General features: G+C 39.9%; 1 protein-coding gene across 1 annotated transcript in view; it reads right to left on the bottom strand.

Moving 5' to 3' along the window:
* The window catches only part of LOC108789615 (phenylalanine-4-hydroxylase-like), a 43,047-nt gene that overhangs the window by 21,637 nt on the left and 2,883 nt on the right, over positions 1-18,527 (bottom strand). Inside the window, exons 2-3 of the mRNA XM_018559676.1 lie at positions 17,746-17,850; positions 9,895-10,078 (exon numbers count right to left, since the gene is read on the bottom strand). Coding sequence (XP_018415178.1) covers positions 9,895-10,078; positions 17,746-17,850 — 289 coding nt within the window. The remainder of the gene's footprint in view (positions 1-9,894; positions 10,079-17,745; positions 17,851-18,527) is intronic.

Here is an 18,527-nt window from a genome sequence, read left to right as displayed (position 1 = left end):
TTTCAGGCATCGAGGCCTGTGGCTGCTATGTGAGGAATGTAAGTGGCAAGTGCTGCTGTGCTCTGTATTGCTGAACCGGCCATGGATAGATCTTTGTGATCTCTGCATCAGCTCAGTGACTAAAAACATGGTGCCCGCTCTTGTGGTTTCAGTGTTGAGGTTGGGGTGATAAGGGTGTGCCCAAACACACCTGGCACACCCCTTGAGCTTGCCTATGGTCAAAGTTTATTCTACCTGTCATTGGTCATTTATATTTTCCTATAGAAACAAGATTTAAAACACAACACCAGCCACATATTTTTTGGTAGTTTGGATAGATGGGGAAGGATTAGTACCTCTGTCAGGTTCTTATTGCTGTTTGTGTCCCCATTGGGGAGGTTTCTATTCACTTCCTCTACAGGTGATAGGTGTACCACAGAATGGATAGAGAGGCAAAATCTCCTCATTGGGGACACAGACATAAACAAAAAAAAACAACAGAAGTTCTAGCCCTTCCCCACAAAATGAAAAAAACATTTTTTTTAACCTTTTGGAAAAGGTTAAACAAAACACATAAAAGATAGCCATTGTAGGCACCCCCAGCAGCATTACATGGTTTGTCCCACCCCTCCAACTGTCCCTTTTGCTGGACAACTTGATCTGCAAGCAAATATGGAGAAAAAGATGAATAAAGGCATGCCAAATGAGAAATGGACTTCAAATATTTTGTCACTATAGGTGTTAGCTCCATACATTTACCAGAAAACATTATTTTGGCTGTATTGTTCCTTTAGAGTGTATGTAAAAGCAAGTGGGAAAGGGTAAAGCTGGCTATAAACTGGTAGACTTTGCCTGATCTTTCATATGAAAAATCTCATCAGGATGTTCGATAATGCCATCAAAGACTTGTAGATTATCAATTGAAATTTTGTTTGAATTTATCATTCAATTTATAAATGAATGAAGAAAAAACACATGCATTATTAGAATTCCATGCATTCAAGAAACATGTTTCATCCTGCTCCTCCATCACTAACTGAATGTTCCAAAAACAATTCTTTTTTTAAACGAAATTCTACTGATACTGTATATGGCCAGCTTAAGACCCTCTATCAGTTTGTATTGCTGTCTGTGTCCCCACTGGGAAGATGTTTTCCTTTTATTTGTCCTGGTGTCCACCATCACCTAGACAGAAGGTGGCAGGGAATACTAAAATGTTAGACATGCATTGAGAGGAAGAGGTGAAGGGAAATCTTCCAAAGTGGACAAATGTCCTTGGTGAAAACTAAGAAGGATGTTTTATCTCACTTGAGATATCCTCACACTTCCTATTGCATCTTTAAGACATTAAGACAGGAAGTGTAAGGAAATCTCCCCAGTGGGGGGGGGGGGAGTTTTAAAAAATGCATACACTTTAATGTTTTCACCAATGCAACTTCTGTGTAACATTAATCTAGCATAATTTAGGATAATATCCTTCTCAGGGTCAGGGCCTACTTTCCAGTCAGAGTGTTCTAGGTTGCTAAGAGTTGTTAGCAACCTGTGACACTCTGGCTGGCATCCCAGCCTGTGGCAGTCAGTGATGTCAGTAAGTTGAGAGGGATGCAGGATGCCAGCCCCCTCCCAACCCCCCATAATGTGCACCAGCAAGACCCCAATCCCCCGTTTCCCAGGCGGCTAGAGACACCCCTGCTCAGGGTCCAAAACTAGGTCATGTTTGGGAATAGTAGAATGCTGTATATTTCGATGTGACCATGTTATGTGTGACTCTGTTAAAATTAAAAAAGATGCTTAATGGTACTTCATAGTTTGATAAGAAAACATTAGAGGACTGTAGTAAAACGTTTGCAAGCTGAAAATACAGCAATTTATGTGCATTTTATTGATAAAGTTTCTTTTTTTTCTCTGCAATAGTTATATGTGTGTTCTATTATTTGGAATATTTGTATATCCAGTATGTTTATATAATTAGCTGTTTGTGACTATTTTTCAGGAAGCAGGATCCAACTATTTTCTCAGCAGGGACAAAGAAGCCTTTCTTATCTGTTTCTAAAAACAGACTTGCTTGTGGCTACTATATTCTGTTCAGATGCCCCGCCAGCATCTCACTCTCTAAATCTAAATTAATCCAATTAGGCATTAAGGGATTTCTGAAAACATTCTCTCCCTGTCATGCTTGTCACTGCAGTGTCTGTCTGGGCAGGCGGGTTGTCTTCTTGCCGAGTTATAAATCAATAGCAGGAGCTGGTTTAACACTGACCCCCAGAGAAAACTGAGGACATTCTGTGTCCTGACCAATAAATACTGGTTTGTTTTTAGGAAGAAAAGATGCATTCTATGCATTTACGCTGAACACCCAAGATGTAGCCAAATGAATATAGGGGTCAAAAATGAGATACTTGATTAGTGAGCCATTTATATGTAGCTATATGTCATTTAATTAAACAGTGCTATTTCAGGTATGATATTTTAATTTTAATAAGTCAATTTTAGCAGTGTACATGGTAAGCTTGTAATTATATTATGTTATTTTAGGATCTGGACTGTCTGCACCAGGAAATAAATACAGTCGGATGAATTTAAAGGGTGGATCCACACAAAGTGATGAAGCAAGTATCAGAGGATTTAAGAGTGCAATGTGCTTGAAAATGTCAGCCTAAAGCTTGCAATACACCTATAGATTATCAGCAGATTTTCTATCGTCAGATGGAAAAAGTGCAACAGATTCCTCCATCTACGCTAAACTGTGTGGATGGAGGAATCTCCAAATGGGCCAAGCTTCAGTATCTTACTAGTTGGCCCCGCTGGCTCTCAAAATGGTGGGAAATTCTTCCATCCACACAGATTAGTGTAGATGAAGGAATCTGTTGCACTTTTTACATCTGACCATAGAAAGTCTGCAGATAATCTATAGGTGTATGGCCAGCTTTAGTTGTATCCAGGATATCAGGTCTGTGTAGTAAAAGGAAATGTGCTAAAAGTAAAAATAGAAGGTGTCTATTGCTCATCTCTACATCTGAAAATGACAGTTGCATGGCTGTCAGAACTTTCTGATCAGTGACCTAAAACTAATATTTAGATCAGTAGTTCTGACTTCAGTTGCTGCATGTCGTTGCAGGTCAGTAAATCAGCTATAAGTGAAGCCATTGGATTAGAATAACAGTTGGCCAACTTGCAAGGAGGTCAGCAATGACAGCTCATCTATTTCTTTCAGTATAAGTTCCCTTCGGATGACTTCTGCTGAAGGCAGATTGAAGGTAATATACAGGACCTAGAATCACTCAGACAAGGGTTTTTATGAGGTAGATCTGAGAATCAGGAACATAGAAGTGAATTTAATTTAGAAAAGGCACCTCTACTCCAAAAGGTCATATGTGATCAGTATCAGTGGACTTTGAAGTGAAAGGATCTCAGGAATTGACCACATTTACATGGTGATGTATGAGTATGGTGACGGCCCTATTGCCATCACCATACTCTTCAATACTAATTCCAGTTTCGGCATCTTTCTTCTTCGGAAACTGGACAGCCACCGATGATCTCATTTCTACACATGCATGCTGGAGTTACATCATTTTGGCACCCAGCTGCATTCTGGGCATCTTACACATGCTGGGAATAGACTGGGAGTGTCCCAGATAGCAAGCAATTGAGCTGCAAATTTGAAAATGACTTGTTAAACTATTACAGACTTGCCAAGCTTCACAATTTTGTTGCACAATTACAGCAAGTCTGCATCGCAAGTCTCCAGATCAACGTGCTTAGCAAAATGCGGGAAGACTTGCAGAGCTCTTGCTAAGACCTGCAAGACTCTTGCTGTAGACTTGCCAAGCAAATTTGCTTCAAATTAAAACAGTGTCAACTAGAACTTGTGCTGCAAGTGTTTTGCAAGTCTACAACTTGCCAGGAATGTGTGCAGCAAGTTAACAAGAATTACAATTTAACCCCGACACAAGTTTGTGGCAAGCTATGCTTGCTATCTGGGGTACACTGTGGTGCAAGTTCACCTCAGGCAGTGTGCACTAGAACTATTTCCTATAGAAAGTTTTTGTTTTTGACAGAAGAAACATACACATTATCTTCTGTCAAAAAACTCTACCTCCTGCAAAGTTTTTTTTTTTCAGAGTAAAGTTCCACTTTACTCTACTTATAAGTTAGATTAGCATGACATTTGTTTTAAAAAGTAAATATTAGGACATCTGTTTTGGGCAAAAGGAAACATGTCATTCTCTTTGATCTGGGCTCCAAAGGACATTGTCCTAGAATTATTTGCTACACGTTCCTGACATAATGTTCCGCAGAGGTGTGCGTACAAATTGTTACAATACACATAAGCACTAAACATGTCTTTCTTTGGTGATACAACATGCTGCAATGAACATGGACTGCAGAATAAGACACATCTGAGTTGATTCACTAAGTAAATAGGGTTTGCGTAACTAAGTGAATCAACTGAAGTGGTGTTCAGTTTTGAATGCCCAACCATGTTCAAAGTAAAATACAAAATAATAGGTTGTTTGCTATAACATGACAAGATGACTGACCTTATTTACTTTACTAGGTGACCTTTTACTATTCCTGTATTATGTCAATCAAAATAAATGTGGTTGATTTTTTTTTTTAAAGCGGAAGTAAAGTGAAAAAACATTTTAATCGTTGGGAGGTCTCTCCGGCAGTGATTTTTTATTTTGTGTGTATTCTCTACTGCACACTGAGCCATAAATAGGTCAGGTGTCGGAAAGGATGTAGCTCCAGTGTGCATGCACAGGAGTTACATCATCAATAGACACCCAATGGTTGAATAGAACTTCTGAGAATGCGCAAGTGTCGGTGGCAGAAATGGCGGCTGCGAGGGACAGAGCTGAGGAATGAAGAACAATCTAACAGCGCTGGAGAGGGGCACATGTGTAAGGTAGGTATGCAAAAACAAAAAATTGTACAAAGCAGTTTATTTTTGCTTTAAAGTGTAGAGAAAGTGAGACCTCACTTAGCAAAATGAAAATCTGCTTATCTAAGCGAATAAGGAAACACCAGATTCACCAAGTGGATATTAGTTGAGCTTGTGTATGGGTTGAGTTGTTTTAGTTGAGCACCAGCTGTATATTAGCAGCCAGCTTACCTAACATCTATACTTCCCCTCCCTAGAGAACTTTTCTTTGGCCGCTAGCATCATTCAACCCACTTTCTCTGAGCCCAGGTCATTCTGGATCTGCCACCAGTCTGTGACTGGACAGCAAAGGAGAGACAGCACAGTGATGTGCTCATCTCTCTGTTCCTCTGCTTTCTCTCAGCATGCTTCTCTACAGCACCTGATTGTCTCCTTGTACTGCTTGACCCTCCCCCAGTCTAATCCCTGCTGTACAGCGGACTGTACTTACATTGCTTGCCTTTTAAGAAATACATTTAATGATGTATTAGTGATTACAGAGCTGCATTTATTTGTGTTTTTTTTAATCTGCCTAGAGTTCAGCTCTAAGCTGGTAGCTTTGACATAATCATGCTACAAATATTTGCCATTACCGGTTAATAAGTGTTTTTGTTAGAGCAATATACAGTATGTAGGATAATGCATCCCCTGTGGTATTACATTTAATGTTATTTTGCCAATGAGAGCCAATGGGAGGTGAAAGAATAAGACTGATCAGAAACTTAACGTGGACATGTCTGAGGTAGAGGCACTGCTTTGTTGTCCCTGCCTAAACAGCCAATTAGTGCCTATAAGTGCACATACTGTACATCCTGTCCTGAGCTGCAGCTTAGACCTAGCAATAGGAATCCATGCATAAGCAAAAGAGATTGGAATCTCCTGAAAGGAAATACTTTATGTCTTTTCCAGTGGTCTTGTGGCTTGTTATTGTTAGGTGTTAGTAGCGGGAGGCAGCATTGGGTTAATGAGACTTTAGGTTGTAGGAGTTTAAAAAAATTCTTAAAATAGACACCCTCAAATGTTTTGTAAAGTACAGGTATCTCTTAAATAGGTTTTTTTTTTTAGTAATAAAGAAAAAAATAAGAAAATAACACAAACCTACAGACAGGTCTTTTCAACACTTGGCCAGTCACAAGCCATAATACTTTAGCAGATGAGTAAAGAATGATAAATGCAATTCTACTATATTGGGACAATTAAATAGGCTAATTATTTATTGCCCAAGTATGAACATAAGACAGTAACTGCAGCAGTAGAAGCAGCCACTTGAGGGCATCCTTGGCCCTTGGAAAGTAGCTAGTGATCCATGCTTCTTAGCTTGGCAGCCTCTAGTGAGTGCTTGGGTTGTAAATCAGCTTTTTTGCTACAGTAGATTCAGTCTTTTTCAATTCCCCAACATAAGCGCATAGGTTCAGTTATGTATTTAGGACCACTTCACTGCGGTAACACATGTGCTACTGCAATGCACGGTAAGGCACATTGCATTGGTTCCACTGTGGTGCCATTAATTGTGTAGAGCAGGGGTGCCCACAATTTTTGTGTTAAGATCTACTTTTCAAATGACGAACTACATGAGATCTACCAACTGAAAAAAAACCTCCCTCGCTCTCTCTCTCCTGGCTGTCTCTCCTTGGGCCACCATTCACACCCTTCGTGATCTACCAGCATCAGCTTTGAGAGCTACTGATAGATCACGATCTACCTAATGGGCACCCCTGGTGTAGAGGATCCTATGGGCATCATAGCTCTTGAAAAGATGTAATCAATATGTAAAGCAGTGGAGATAATGTAAAACAGTTTTTAAAGTGTTATCACCATAACCAAAAAAAGATATAGCACTCAGGTCTGGACCACTTGAACTTTTTTGACTTCCTCAATGTTAACCCATTTAATCTGCAGTTCATTATAGTATACGATGCCAAATCCCTTTCTATAGGTACAAAATATCTACAAAGCCAAAGGGTAATATATGGCATATAGCAATAGAGTAGCATATCTACAAAGCCTACAGCATATCCTCTGCAAAAAAAAAAGGGGGAAGAAAAATTACAACAAAGTCCCAAATCAGAGGGGACATAACACAATTGGGGGTGGGGGAGCTGGAAAAAGTGTCTCAATAATTGTTATATTAAGACACTTTTTCCAGCTCCCCCACCCCCAATTGTGTTATGTCCACTCTGATTTGGGACTTTGTTGTAATTTTTCTGCCCCTTTTTTTTTTTTGCAGAGGAAATACTGTGAGCTTTTTAGATACTGTATGCTACCCTACTGCTATATGCCATATATTACCCTTTGGCTATGCAGATATTTTAACCTATAGTTATGGGTTTACATTTAATTGTTTATGCACAGCTTCTGGATTTGCAACATGGCGCTCTGGCTTTGTTAACTGCCTCTCCCACGACCCCCAGGTGGAGCCATTCTCCATAGGTCTGGTCCAAGGTATTTAAATAGCTGACATAAACCTTGTAAGATTTTGTTTCTTATTGTTTTTGGTTAACACCTGAAGTGCAATGCAGACCTTAAGGGTCTGGTATGGATTTTGGGGGGAACCCCACGCACTTTTTTTGTGTTATAAGGAGGGGGGGTCCCTCCTAACATTCCTACCAGACCTAAAGGGTCTGGTATGAATTGGGGGGAAACCTCACGCTTTTTTTTTTTTCATCTTCTGCAGACTGTAAAAAAAAATCATCATCCAATAACGAATTTCGTGTCAAAATGACATTAGGGGGAACAAAAATGACTTTTTTTTTTTTTTTTTACAGTCTGCAGAAGATGAAAAAAAAAAAGCCTGAGGTTCCCCCAATTCATACCAGACCCTTTAGGTCTGGTAGGAATGTTAGGAGAATGCCAATTCAAAAGCAAAGGAAAAAAAAAATGTAAACATTAGTTGCCCTGGATTTGAACCTGGGACCTTAGCAATGACAAGCCTGTCCTTTAACCACTACTCTATAGCCTCTGTACTTTAAGCACAGATGTGTTGTAGAGGTAAAATGTTGTCATTTTTTCCCCCTAATGTCATTCCGCTGCAACGAAATTCGTCCAATAACGAATTTCGGGAAATCGGGAATTTCGGATTCGTTTGCATTCGTCTTAGCTGTAATTCGGAATTCGGATGCATCCGAATCTCCAAATTTCCGAAAATTCGTCCAAAACGAATTTCGGAATGAACCGAATTGCACATGTCTACAAATTATCACATTTGACAAGTTGTTACATGTGTATTTATACATTTTTTTACTTTTAGTACAGCGAGTATTGTCAAAATCCTCCCGAAGAAGCCTATTATGGATGAAACATGAGTAAAATGCAATCAGCTGTTGGACCTTGAAAACCTACAAAAAAAATGGACTGTTTGATCAACAAATGAAAATCGTTTTTTAAAAAAAATATATATTCCTTCTAATGCATTTGTATAAATAAAAAGCTTTTTTAAACTATTTAAATGTGTCTGTAAAGTCAATCAAATGTGATAATAAATGATATTTTCTTTTGATGCATTTAATATGGGGTGTCCCACATAGACCTTTACCCAATGTGCACCAATACTTAGTGAACTCACACAATCATTTTTGTATGATGTCGGTTGCCATTTTTCAAGATATATATACATATTCGTCCAAATGGGACAGGGAGCCTCAATATACATTTGAAGAAATACAGAAGACAGACAGAAAACACTAGTTTCCCCAATGTGAATGCCCTAGAACAGTGATGGCGAACCTTTTTGAACCCGAGTGCCCAAACTGCGACGCAAAATCAATTTATTTACCTCAAAATGCCAGCATTGTCCCGGATCGCCTCTGTAGTCGGGGCGGTCACAATCAGGCAGCGGTGACCTCTAAACAGGCTGATTAATCTGCCTGTTTAGAGGCCGCTGCCTGATTGTGACTGGCCCGGATCATGTACATGATATATTTGATCATGTCTGATCTATTTCCATTGGTGGTCCCTGAACCTGGGCTCGCGTGCCAGCAGAGAGTGCCCCGTGTGCCCTCCCTGGCACGCGTGCCATAGGTTCGCCACCACTGCCCTAGAAACAAACTATCAAATGTTTTAGAGGTGGTCCTTAGTACCAGTCTGTGTAAACAAATACAATTCAGGGAGATTACCGAAGTGTTTCAAAGGATGCAAAGGCACCCTACATCATATATGGTGGACCTGCTAAATTGTTCACGCATTGTGGATGGCTAGCTATTAAATGATTAACACCTTATTCCATCTTCAACTCACTTAGGACCCTGTGGAGGCTTTACTTCTCAAGAAACTTGGCGGGGTTACTCGCTCACAATTAAAGGTTATAACAATTATATTTACTGGAACAAAACATGTTGTAGCTAAATAGTGGCAATCCACTACCTTGATTACATATAAGATTATTTCGAAGGATGATGACCAACGATGAGATGACTGCAATCTTGCATGATAAAATAGCTAACTTTGGGAAAGTGTGTGGTTCCTGTGGGTTGCACAAAATCTTCCACCAAATTTAGATTTTTGCCTTCTTGACCTCTAATCCATTCTAAGCCTAGCCCTACAGGGTGCTCTGCTCTCCCAGCCACAAATCCCCTTTTACCCCCTGCCTTTCTCCTTCGCTTAACAACCCTACTTTTTCCTTTGTGTGTAATATTTCCTCGGCTCCTGGGTATACACAGTTTATTATTCTCCAGCTGTACTGAGGGAAGTTTAACTGTATTTCCTGTATATTTTGGTATTGTAAAACTCTGTTAATCTTACGCGCTGTGATTGTATATGGAGCTGTCTCTGTTTCACTTGTAAATATATTATTTAAAAATTCTCAATAAACATATTGAACTGAAAAAACTGCACTCATAGTTACATAGTTAAAAAAAGACACATGTCCAATGAGTTCAACCATAAGCAAAGCTTGCACAGATAAACAAAAAGAAGACTAGCAAGCCTAATATTGCACAATATTCATACTGGGATTCATAGTTTTCATAAACAAAACTATAAAAAACATTTACCAGCATCCTTTTTCTTGTCTCGGGACAGTTCATGCACAGTAGCTCCAATATCTTGCCTCAGACATCTGACAATCTCATCCAGAGCTGGGATACTCTTGTTGTCCAAATTGATGAAAAACTGGTACTCATCTTTGTTGAGACGAGAAGGTCTGGATTCTATGTGGGTCAGACTAACCTCTCTTTCCTGTGAGGGAAAACATACTTATTTAAAAGTGGATCATATAAAAACATCACTTTGTATTTACTTAGATAGTGTTATTTAACAGCAGTGTTTTAATGTGATATTTAGGGAGTTGGTTTGTGTTTGGAGCCACCTTGGGTTTGAGGTGGATCTCATGGTTTTGCAGTTTTAAAATACATACCCAAACCCATAATTTACTTGTCCCTGGTCAGATGGGTCCCTCAGAGCCAATAATCTGAAAGAATGGACAAGCCAGCCCCCGACTGTAAAAGGGTGAGCTCCCAAGAGCCAAATTGTCAGTGTTTTGGGGCTAATTAGCGAACGCTGACAACTCTGTTTAAGAAGAGATACTTTGCTATACAGTACAATACTGAGCTATAAAATGCTTCTATTCTTTCCATGGTATTGGGCTTTAGTGTTATGTGGTTAGTCATTTATGGTTTTATATATAGATAGATAGATAGATAGATAGATAGATAGATAGATAGATAGATAGATGGATATCTATCTATCTATATATATATATTTATACACATACACTGTGTATTTATATTAGGGGAATATTTTTGTTTATTATGCTTTGCTAGGGGCTTTTTTTAAGTTTGGGGTGTACAGCATATACTTTTTGCTGAACAGCTGTTGGAGCTGCCCTTTGAACACAGCAGGCCACCACATTTTTTGCCATTACTAGTGTGCATCAAAAGCAGGACATATTCATCCCCTATTTCCATAGCTTCAGTAAAAGCAAGCCATTCCATTGACCTCCCAAACAATATTACAGAGGCAAGTCTAAAGTGAGAGGTAGAAATACTGCGCATGGCGTTAGTAGAGGGTGAGCAGGTACTGCAGGCAGTGGTAAAAACACACAAACTGGTGGTAGGGCACATTTTTTCAAAAGTGCCGACCAACACAGTCACAGCACTCCCAGCAGATCAATGGCTGGCTAACAAAACCTTCTACACCTCCATCCTCCAAGACCCAAATCCGCCATTTGTCTGCCAGCGTTCCAAAGTTTGTCTGTGAACATTGTGCTGTTCTGTACCACTACATACAGCTTTACTATGTCCCCCAAATCTGTAATTTAAAGAACATGTGCATCTTTAATGTACCCTTAAAGCCACATAAAAAGGCCCTCTCCTTGATGTAAATTTACTTTTACATTTATTATTGGCAATTGTCTGCCATGGCCGTGCCTGGCTTCCTATTCCTTTTTATTTACTGAGCAGTGCTAATTGAAAGCCTATGTCCAGTTTAAAAAAAAAATCTACCCTTGCAGTGGGGCTACCTGCAAACTGCAAAGGGTTAACTGCTGTTTTTGTCTCGGGGGCCCTTATAAGGGACTTTTTCTTGCCTGATCCCCGCTCCTGGAGGCTCCAAGACCATGGCTCACAGCCTCACTCCCTATATTGTTCACTTCTCCTGTCTTCTTCAAACGCTTCACCCTTTTGTGAATAACCCTGATAATGATTATAAAGGGCAGTTGGCAACAGACAGTTGTCAGTGGTAAAGGACCAGTGAACCTGAAAGTTAATTTATATAAAGGCTATATGCAATATTGGAGCTTAGAAGAGATATCGCACATAAAGCTTTTATGACATTATCTTACTGAGAGTCATTCACAACCCAGCCTAAGATGATTGATCATAAACAGATTTCACATAGCTACAAATGACAGTACACTGAAAAGTGTCAGTTTCTGCTGATAAACCAATGTTTTTATGAATTGCTTTGTGTACCTGAATACAGCTCTCTGATCTCATACTTTTCTGTCTACATTGATTTGTAATGCCCCTATCAAACAGCAAATGTGTGCAGTATGTTGACCAATGTTACATAAATGAAGTTCAGTGACTTGCAATACCCAAATAAATGGAGAGGATGGATATTCATTCATAAATCCTATAGGCTGCTGAAATTGTGTTCTTCTGGCAGGCCTTAAATCAGTGTGTTTGATAAATCTGGAAAACCACCCCTAATGAAATACATGGACAGTATTCAAGAGCATCTGAAGTATATTAGGTCAACACACATGTTTTTCTGTCTTGCCTATTTATTTAGCGTAACATCAGAGAGACAGATAAATTACTAGTAATGTTGCAACATCCAGCACAAACGCTAATTGTTGCCAGCAAATAAAAGGACAGGGTTGTATTGGGCACTGAATGTTAACATGCATTTGGAAAGTACGCAAAATGCTAATTTACTGGCTTTTACGTTGGTTTTTTACTGTCTGTATAACTTTAAACCAGAGTAAAAATTAAGCTCAGTGAACATTTATCCAATGTCCAATCAATACAGTTTAGAGATAACTGCATCTTGTCTATGTAATATAATCAGACCAGGTAAATTATGGGGCAGCCAAATGTGTAAATTATAAAATCGTTTCTGCATTCAGTGCAGGCTGATAACTGACATGTAGGATGCATATGAGATGAAGATATGATAGTACATGGCATAAATTAACTGACGTATTGCTTGCTGATACTACTGATGAAAATTGTAAAACTCTGCTGTGTTAATGGGGGAGGGTCTTTATAATTTGGCTAAAAACATTACTCCACTATAGTACACATATACTAGATCCAGCAAAATCATGCATGAGATGAGACGCATCTTAGAATCATCTGTTGACAACAACAAAAAAGTCCTTTTTCCCAGTATGGTAATAAAGTATAGTGCATGTGTGAGATGTGCCGCCTGATGTCATCGGTGGAACAGCATCTTCTGTCTCCTCTGCCAGCCCACTATTGATGTAATGTGTTTCATCTTTATCAGACATTATTTTCAAATGGAAGGACAAATTTTCCACTGGCAAAGAACAAAGAGCGCTAAGGCTGAGGAAAGTATGTGAGAAGGAGCCAGGTATGTACTTCCAACTTTCGTAGGCCTCATTCACATGGGTGTGTTGCTCCGTACATCGTGAAGGGCTGGTTCTTTTTATGCGTGAGTGGGCAGCGCATATAACTCTCTGGAGATGCAGGAGCTGTGCACCCTCACACAACGCTTTCCGTAGCTCTGAGTTTTGACAGCCAAATACAGACGGTGCACAGAGCTGGACGCAGACATGATGGATCCAGTTCCGTGCACTATCTGTGTGCTGCTGTCAAAACTTCGAGCTACGGAAAGCAGCATGTGATGACGCATAGTTCTGCATCTCCATAGAATTAAATGAGCCTTGGACGCATCCAAAAACCAGTCCTTCATGCTGTACAGAGTAACACGTCCCATGTGAATGAGGCCTATGTTTTAGTTAGTAGAATGTATTTAGGTAGTCAGAGTTATGGGGGTCCACTTTAATACATCTTTAAAAAAAAGATAAGAATGAAAAAGACAAAAATTTTAATTGGAAGGGTGAAGTTCTCCTAGGAGGACAAGCAAGTCAATCACATGAGCAGTGTTAGTGAGGATCCTGTTATTTAGAGTTTGAAGCCAAAATTTTTTTTAGATTGGGATAGAGTAGAGAGGGGTTATACACCCATAAGGTTTTTTATTGCTGTCTGTGTCCCTGTTATGGAGATTCACCTTCTCTGTTTCGCCTGGTGGCTGTGATAACTGAAAGTGAAAGGAAAAGAAAATCCCAAATTTTGAGTTGTCACCAGAACCAGACTATATGGGAAATGTTCCATTGCGGACACTAGTTCTGGTTACCCTGCTGACCACCAGGGATTTCCCCCTCTTTGGAGTCATTTCCTCTCAATTCATGTTGTGGCAGGAAGTGAAGTGAAATTTCCCCAATGGGACACAGATGGCAAAAAAAACTGACAGGGGTTATAACTAGGGATGCACCGATACCGATACTAGTATCGGTATCAGTGCCGATACCGAGTATTTGGGTAAGTACTCGTACTCTTTATAAAAAATGTGACCTGTCCCTTTAAGAAAAAGTATCGGTAATTGGTATCTGCGAGTACTTGATCAAAAGTATCGGTACTCGTACTCGGTCTTAAAAAAGTGGTATCGGTGCATCCCTAGTTATAACTCTCTTTAACTCTATCCAAAATAAAAACAAAACAGTTTTGGCTTTAGTACTGCTTTAAGATCCATAGGTATGAACACTTTTATGCAGCTTAGCTTTATTACAATTATCCAATACTTAAATGCTGGATTCAGGAGAACTATTTAATAATCTATTAGTACCCTGCTCTATTCAAATCGTCTATTAATAATTGCAGCCAAATGGAATGCATCAGAATATGTGATTGCCGTTTTTATTATGACAGAAATCAATAGTTATGGAAAGAGAAGTATTAGAATATAGATTCAATTTTAAATTCCTTGATTATTTCCTGGACAAACTTCACTTTTAAGTTATACTTTTTCCATGTGCTCCCTAGACAAGTCAGACAGTGCATCGTTGTGACCCTTCCTAGTGCCCTTGAGGACTATTTGAAGAGTCAGAACACAAACATTTACTGCAAAATGTGCAAACTCTTCTAAAATCAAGCTCGTGCTCCGTTTACTTCACAAAAGCAAACAAAAAGCTGATTGCAAACTTCAAAGCAACATCAGCATAATAACAATAACATCAAACCGACATCAATATGTAATGAACGCTTGAGCTGAGAGTCTTTGGTTGTTTTTCAGGTGTTTTTTTTTTTTTTTGTACAGGCATCAATGAAATGGCAGATAGGTGAGAGCCAGGTGCACACATCATTCCAGAGACATTGACGGTGCACCTGGCTGCCACCTACAGGCTCTGTCAGTGTCACTGTAATGGCGGATACATGGCAGTCAGGTGCACTGTCAGTGTTACTGGAAAGGCAGATACATGGCAGCTAGGTGCACACTCCATTCATTGACAATGACAGCATACACATAACTACAATAACACTGCACACACACAAACACTTACCCCTCTGGTGGCATGGCTCATAGGTTCCCTGGGTCCTCCTGCCGGCTGGAAATCATGGTAGCGATGTCTGACTATGCCGAGAACCCCTTACCCACCTATCCTGCAGTTATATGCCACCTATCCCTCCTCCCTCCTTCAGCCAGTGAATACAGAGCTCAGCATGCAGGACGTGTAATGAACTGGCAATCTCGCAAAAATTCTGGCATTGCCGGATCATTTCTGGCAAGTTCCCACATATGACCACTGATATCTCCATATAGAATACCTGTCACCTGCCCAAGTCTCTTACAAAGGGACTTGTTTGCCCCCTTGAGGTAGCAATAAAGTTGTGTGGAAAAAAACTGTTATATATTGAAATATATAAAAATTTAAAAAAAACAGTTTAAAAGCACCCCCTTGCACACACATATGATAGCAAATGTGTACATAGGGTGCGCATGTAAATGTAAACAATACATACTGGGTATCACCGAGCACACCAGAGTGAAATAAATAATTCTGGGTCTCTTATTAATAGTTCTCTTATTAATAGTTTCCTCTAAACTGATAAACGATGAAGGTATTTAAAATGTTAACTATTGATAACTTTGGGTACCATAGTTTTGCTCCATTTCGCAGCGGTGCACACAGTTTGAGGCCTGACATATTTGGTATCTGTTTACTTGACACAGCCTCATCTTTAACTGTATTAGGTAATTTTCAGGCCAAAAATACATGTTTTAACATGTGAGACTGCTCTCACCACAGAAACACAATAAGCCGTTTAGAATGAGTCCTAAAGGAAAAATTTCCAACCATAAATGTACTATCATTATTGCACATGTGTACTGCTTACACCACTTAGGGTTGTATGTAGACATGTGCGATTCGTTTCGTTCCGAATCGAAATTCGGACGAATTTTCAGAAATTCGGACATTCGGATGTATCCGAATTCCGAATTACAGACATAACGAATGCAAACGAATCCGAATTTCCATTTCCGAAATTCGGTAGCGGTAGTTCGAACGTTCGTTTCGTTTTCGGTTCTTATTCGTTTCTTATTCGTTTCGTTCGCTGGAGCAAAGTGACATTAGAGAAGGAGAAAAATATTATTTCCCCCTCAAATGTCACGAACGAACGAAACGAATAAGAAACGAATAAGAAACGAATAAGAACAGAAAACGAATAAGAACGTTCGACCTACCGCTACCGAATTTCGTCCGAATCCGAATTCCGAATCCGAATTGACTTTCACACCCGAATCCCGAAAAACGAAATAACACAAATCCGAATTTAAAACGAAACGAAACTAAACGAATTTTTTGGCAGTGCACATGTCTAGTTGTATGAAAGAATAAGGCACCCCTGATGAAGCGGTGAATGGCCGCAATATGCGTGGTGTTTATTCCACTCTGATGCATCCCCTACCACATGCAGGTCTATGAGCTCAGGAATTTCCTTTAACTATCTTATTTATTATGTTAAATGGCTTATCGCAAAAACCAATGCTTGACATAACATTCTATTGTGATAATGTATATCTTGTGTGATATTTTTTTCCCCACTTAACTAGCCCCTGTGTGATAGCCTTTGGAGGTGACAGGTTCTCTTTATTGACCCTATCACCTCCAAAACGGGAGTTCTAGCACAGCACTGTGCTGGAACTCCTGTGACAGGTGAGAATGGAAGACTGCTCTCCCCTCTCACTGTTTACAAGGAGCAATAGGGTTAGTTTTACACGGACTCGGCGGCCGGGGGGAGGACGGAGCCCGGAGGACAAAGCAAGAGGAGAGAGGTAGGTGCAGGTGGGAGGGGAGGACGAACAGCCTGCAGGCATATTACAAGTGATTGCGGCGACATCGCCGCGATCACTTGTAAACGAATAATCGGCTTCCTCACACTACATTTAGTCCTGCCTTCCCAAAGCAGGACTAAATGTAGAAAGCAACTTACCGCCCGGCGCCCGGAACGGTATGTTCCGGGCGTTGGGGGATTCCACACCGCTGCCGGCCCTCTGCTCCCTGCCGCCCCGAGGCTGGGCCTCGGTGGCCTTGTGGGGAATCCGTCCCTGTGTGCAGCCCTGCATGCTGATATGAAATCATCTTCCATTCACCAGTTAAACAAACATATTTTTCTTTTAATTACAATTTATTTTTTGCCCACTTCAAGGTCCTCTTGGGCATTAATGATGTAATGCCTGGGGAGGCTACATCAGCAAAGCATTGCTGGTAAATCTCATCTGTAATCTAATGAGATCTCAGGGAAAGGCATTTTCCTCCCCTGAGGTGATGTGCAGTCACATGTGCCAGAGTTCCAGGATGTAAAGGGGGATCTAGTAATCTGCCCTTTGTAAAAATGGCCACTGTGAGAAGAATAGGGGGAAATATAAAAATAAGGTATGTAAGGAATAAAAATCAAGCGTTTATCTATAGATATGTGTTTGTAGATCGCCAATGCTAAACATTTCTAAAGTTCCTCTTTAGGCTTGCCTGTAAGCACCTTTTTAAAAATCTTAACTTCCGCTTTAAAGCTGTAATTTTCATGATTGACAGCGGGTTTGAGAACTAGGAGCCCACACAGTTGCACATTCCTGGTTCTCTGCTGCAAGGTTAATGAACGTTCTCATGGCAAGAAGTATTTTACATTTGGACTTATAAAGTCATAAAGAGGGTAAACAATAATTGAAAATCTGTGTGACCTCCTTTAAGTGCCACCTATACAATTACATCATTACTGTGCTGTGATTCTATAGCACCAGTACATTAACCTGCAGTAAGTAACAGTGTATCACAATTAAAACTGTACGGCAAGGATTAAAAGCATATGTAGAAAACACACCTCAAATATGCGCAGGACCTTGGCCAGAGCTCCAACTTCTTCTTTGAGTGAAAAGATCAAAGATATCCTATTGTCTTTAGTGATCTCTTCTATATAGTTAGAATCCTGCACGCCAAGGAAATTGTTTGAGTTACTCAAAAGCACTTCTTGAACAAGTAACATTCCTAAAACAGCAGCCTACAGTGTTATTTTAAATTCAATGTTAAAACACAAATTTGAACCACAAAGTATTGCATTCATTTTGCTTATCATATAAAAGCAGCTACATACCCCTAAATATTGCAGGTTACCAATTCCTAAATGTGGTGGCTGCATTCGTTTTCTTTTTCAGTTTTTTTCCCCTTTATTTTCACCTTGTGATCTGGCCAGTTAGTCTGTTATTTTTATACTTATTTGTACAGACCAGGCTGGTCAGGGGCGCTTACAATGGTAAGCGTTTATTCATTTATGTTGTCCAAGGGGGGCTCTGATGCTCCTTCATAGAGTGGATCCGACCTAAGTCAGGTAATGTGTTACTGGGCTGGCCAGATCACCAGGTGAAAAAAGGAAAAACCCTAAAATTAAATATTAGTAAGCTGCAATATGTACAATTTCTGTTTTTGTGTTTAGATACTCTAATTGTACTCTTTAATTCCACTCTAAATCCCCACTGTCAACCCTGAAATATCTCCAGCAATACCGACAATACCCAGAGGGTGACGTTATTAGAGATGGGACACTCTATGCCAGTGGCTGACCTAAGGAACAAAGGGCCTTGGTGCAAGATTTTTTTTGCCCCCCCC

This window comes from Nanorana parkeri, unplaced genomic scaffold (genome assembly GCF_000935625.1).
Source record: "Nanorana parkeri isolate BGI_ZX_2015 unplaced genomic scaffold, ASM93562v1 scaffold411, whole genome shotgun sequence".
Taxonomy (NCBI): Eukaryota; Metazoa; Chordata; class Amphibia; order Anura; family Dicroglossidae; genus Nanorana; species Nanorana parkeri.
Note: the sequence above shows the minus strand (reverse complement) of the source record. Positions and strands in the feature narration are given on the sequence as shown.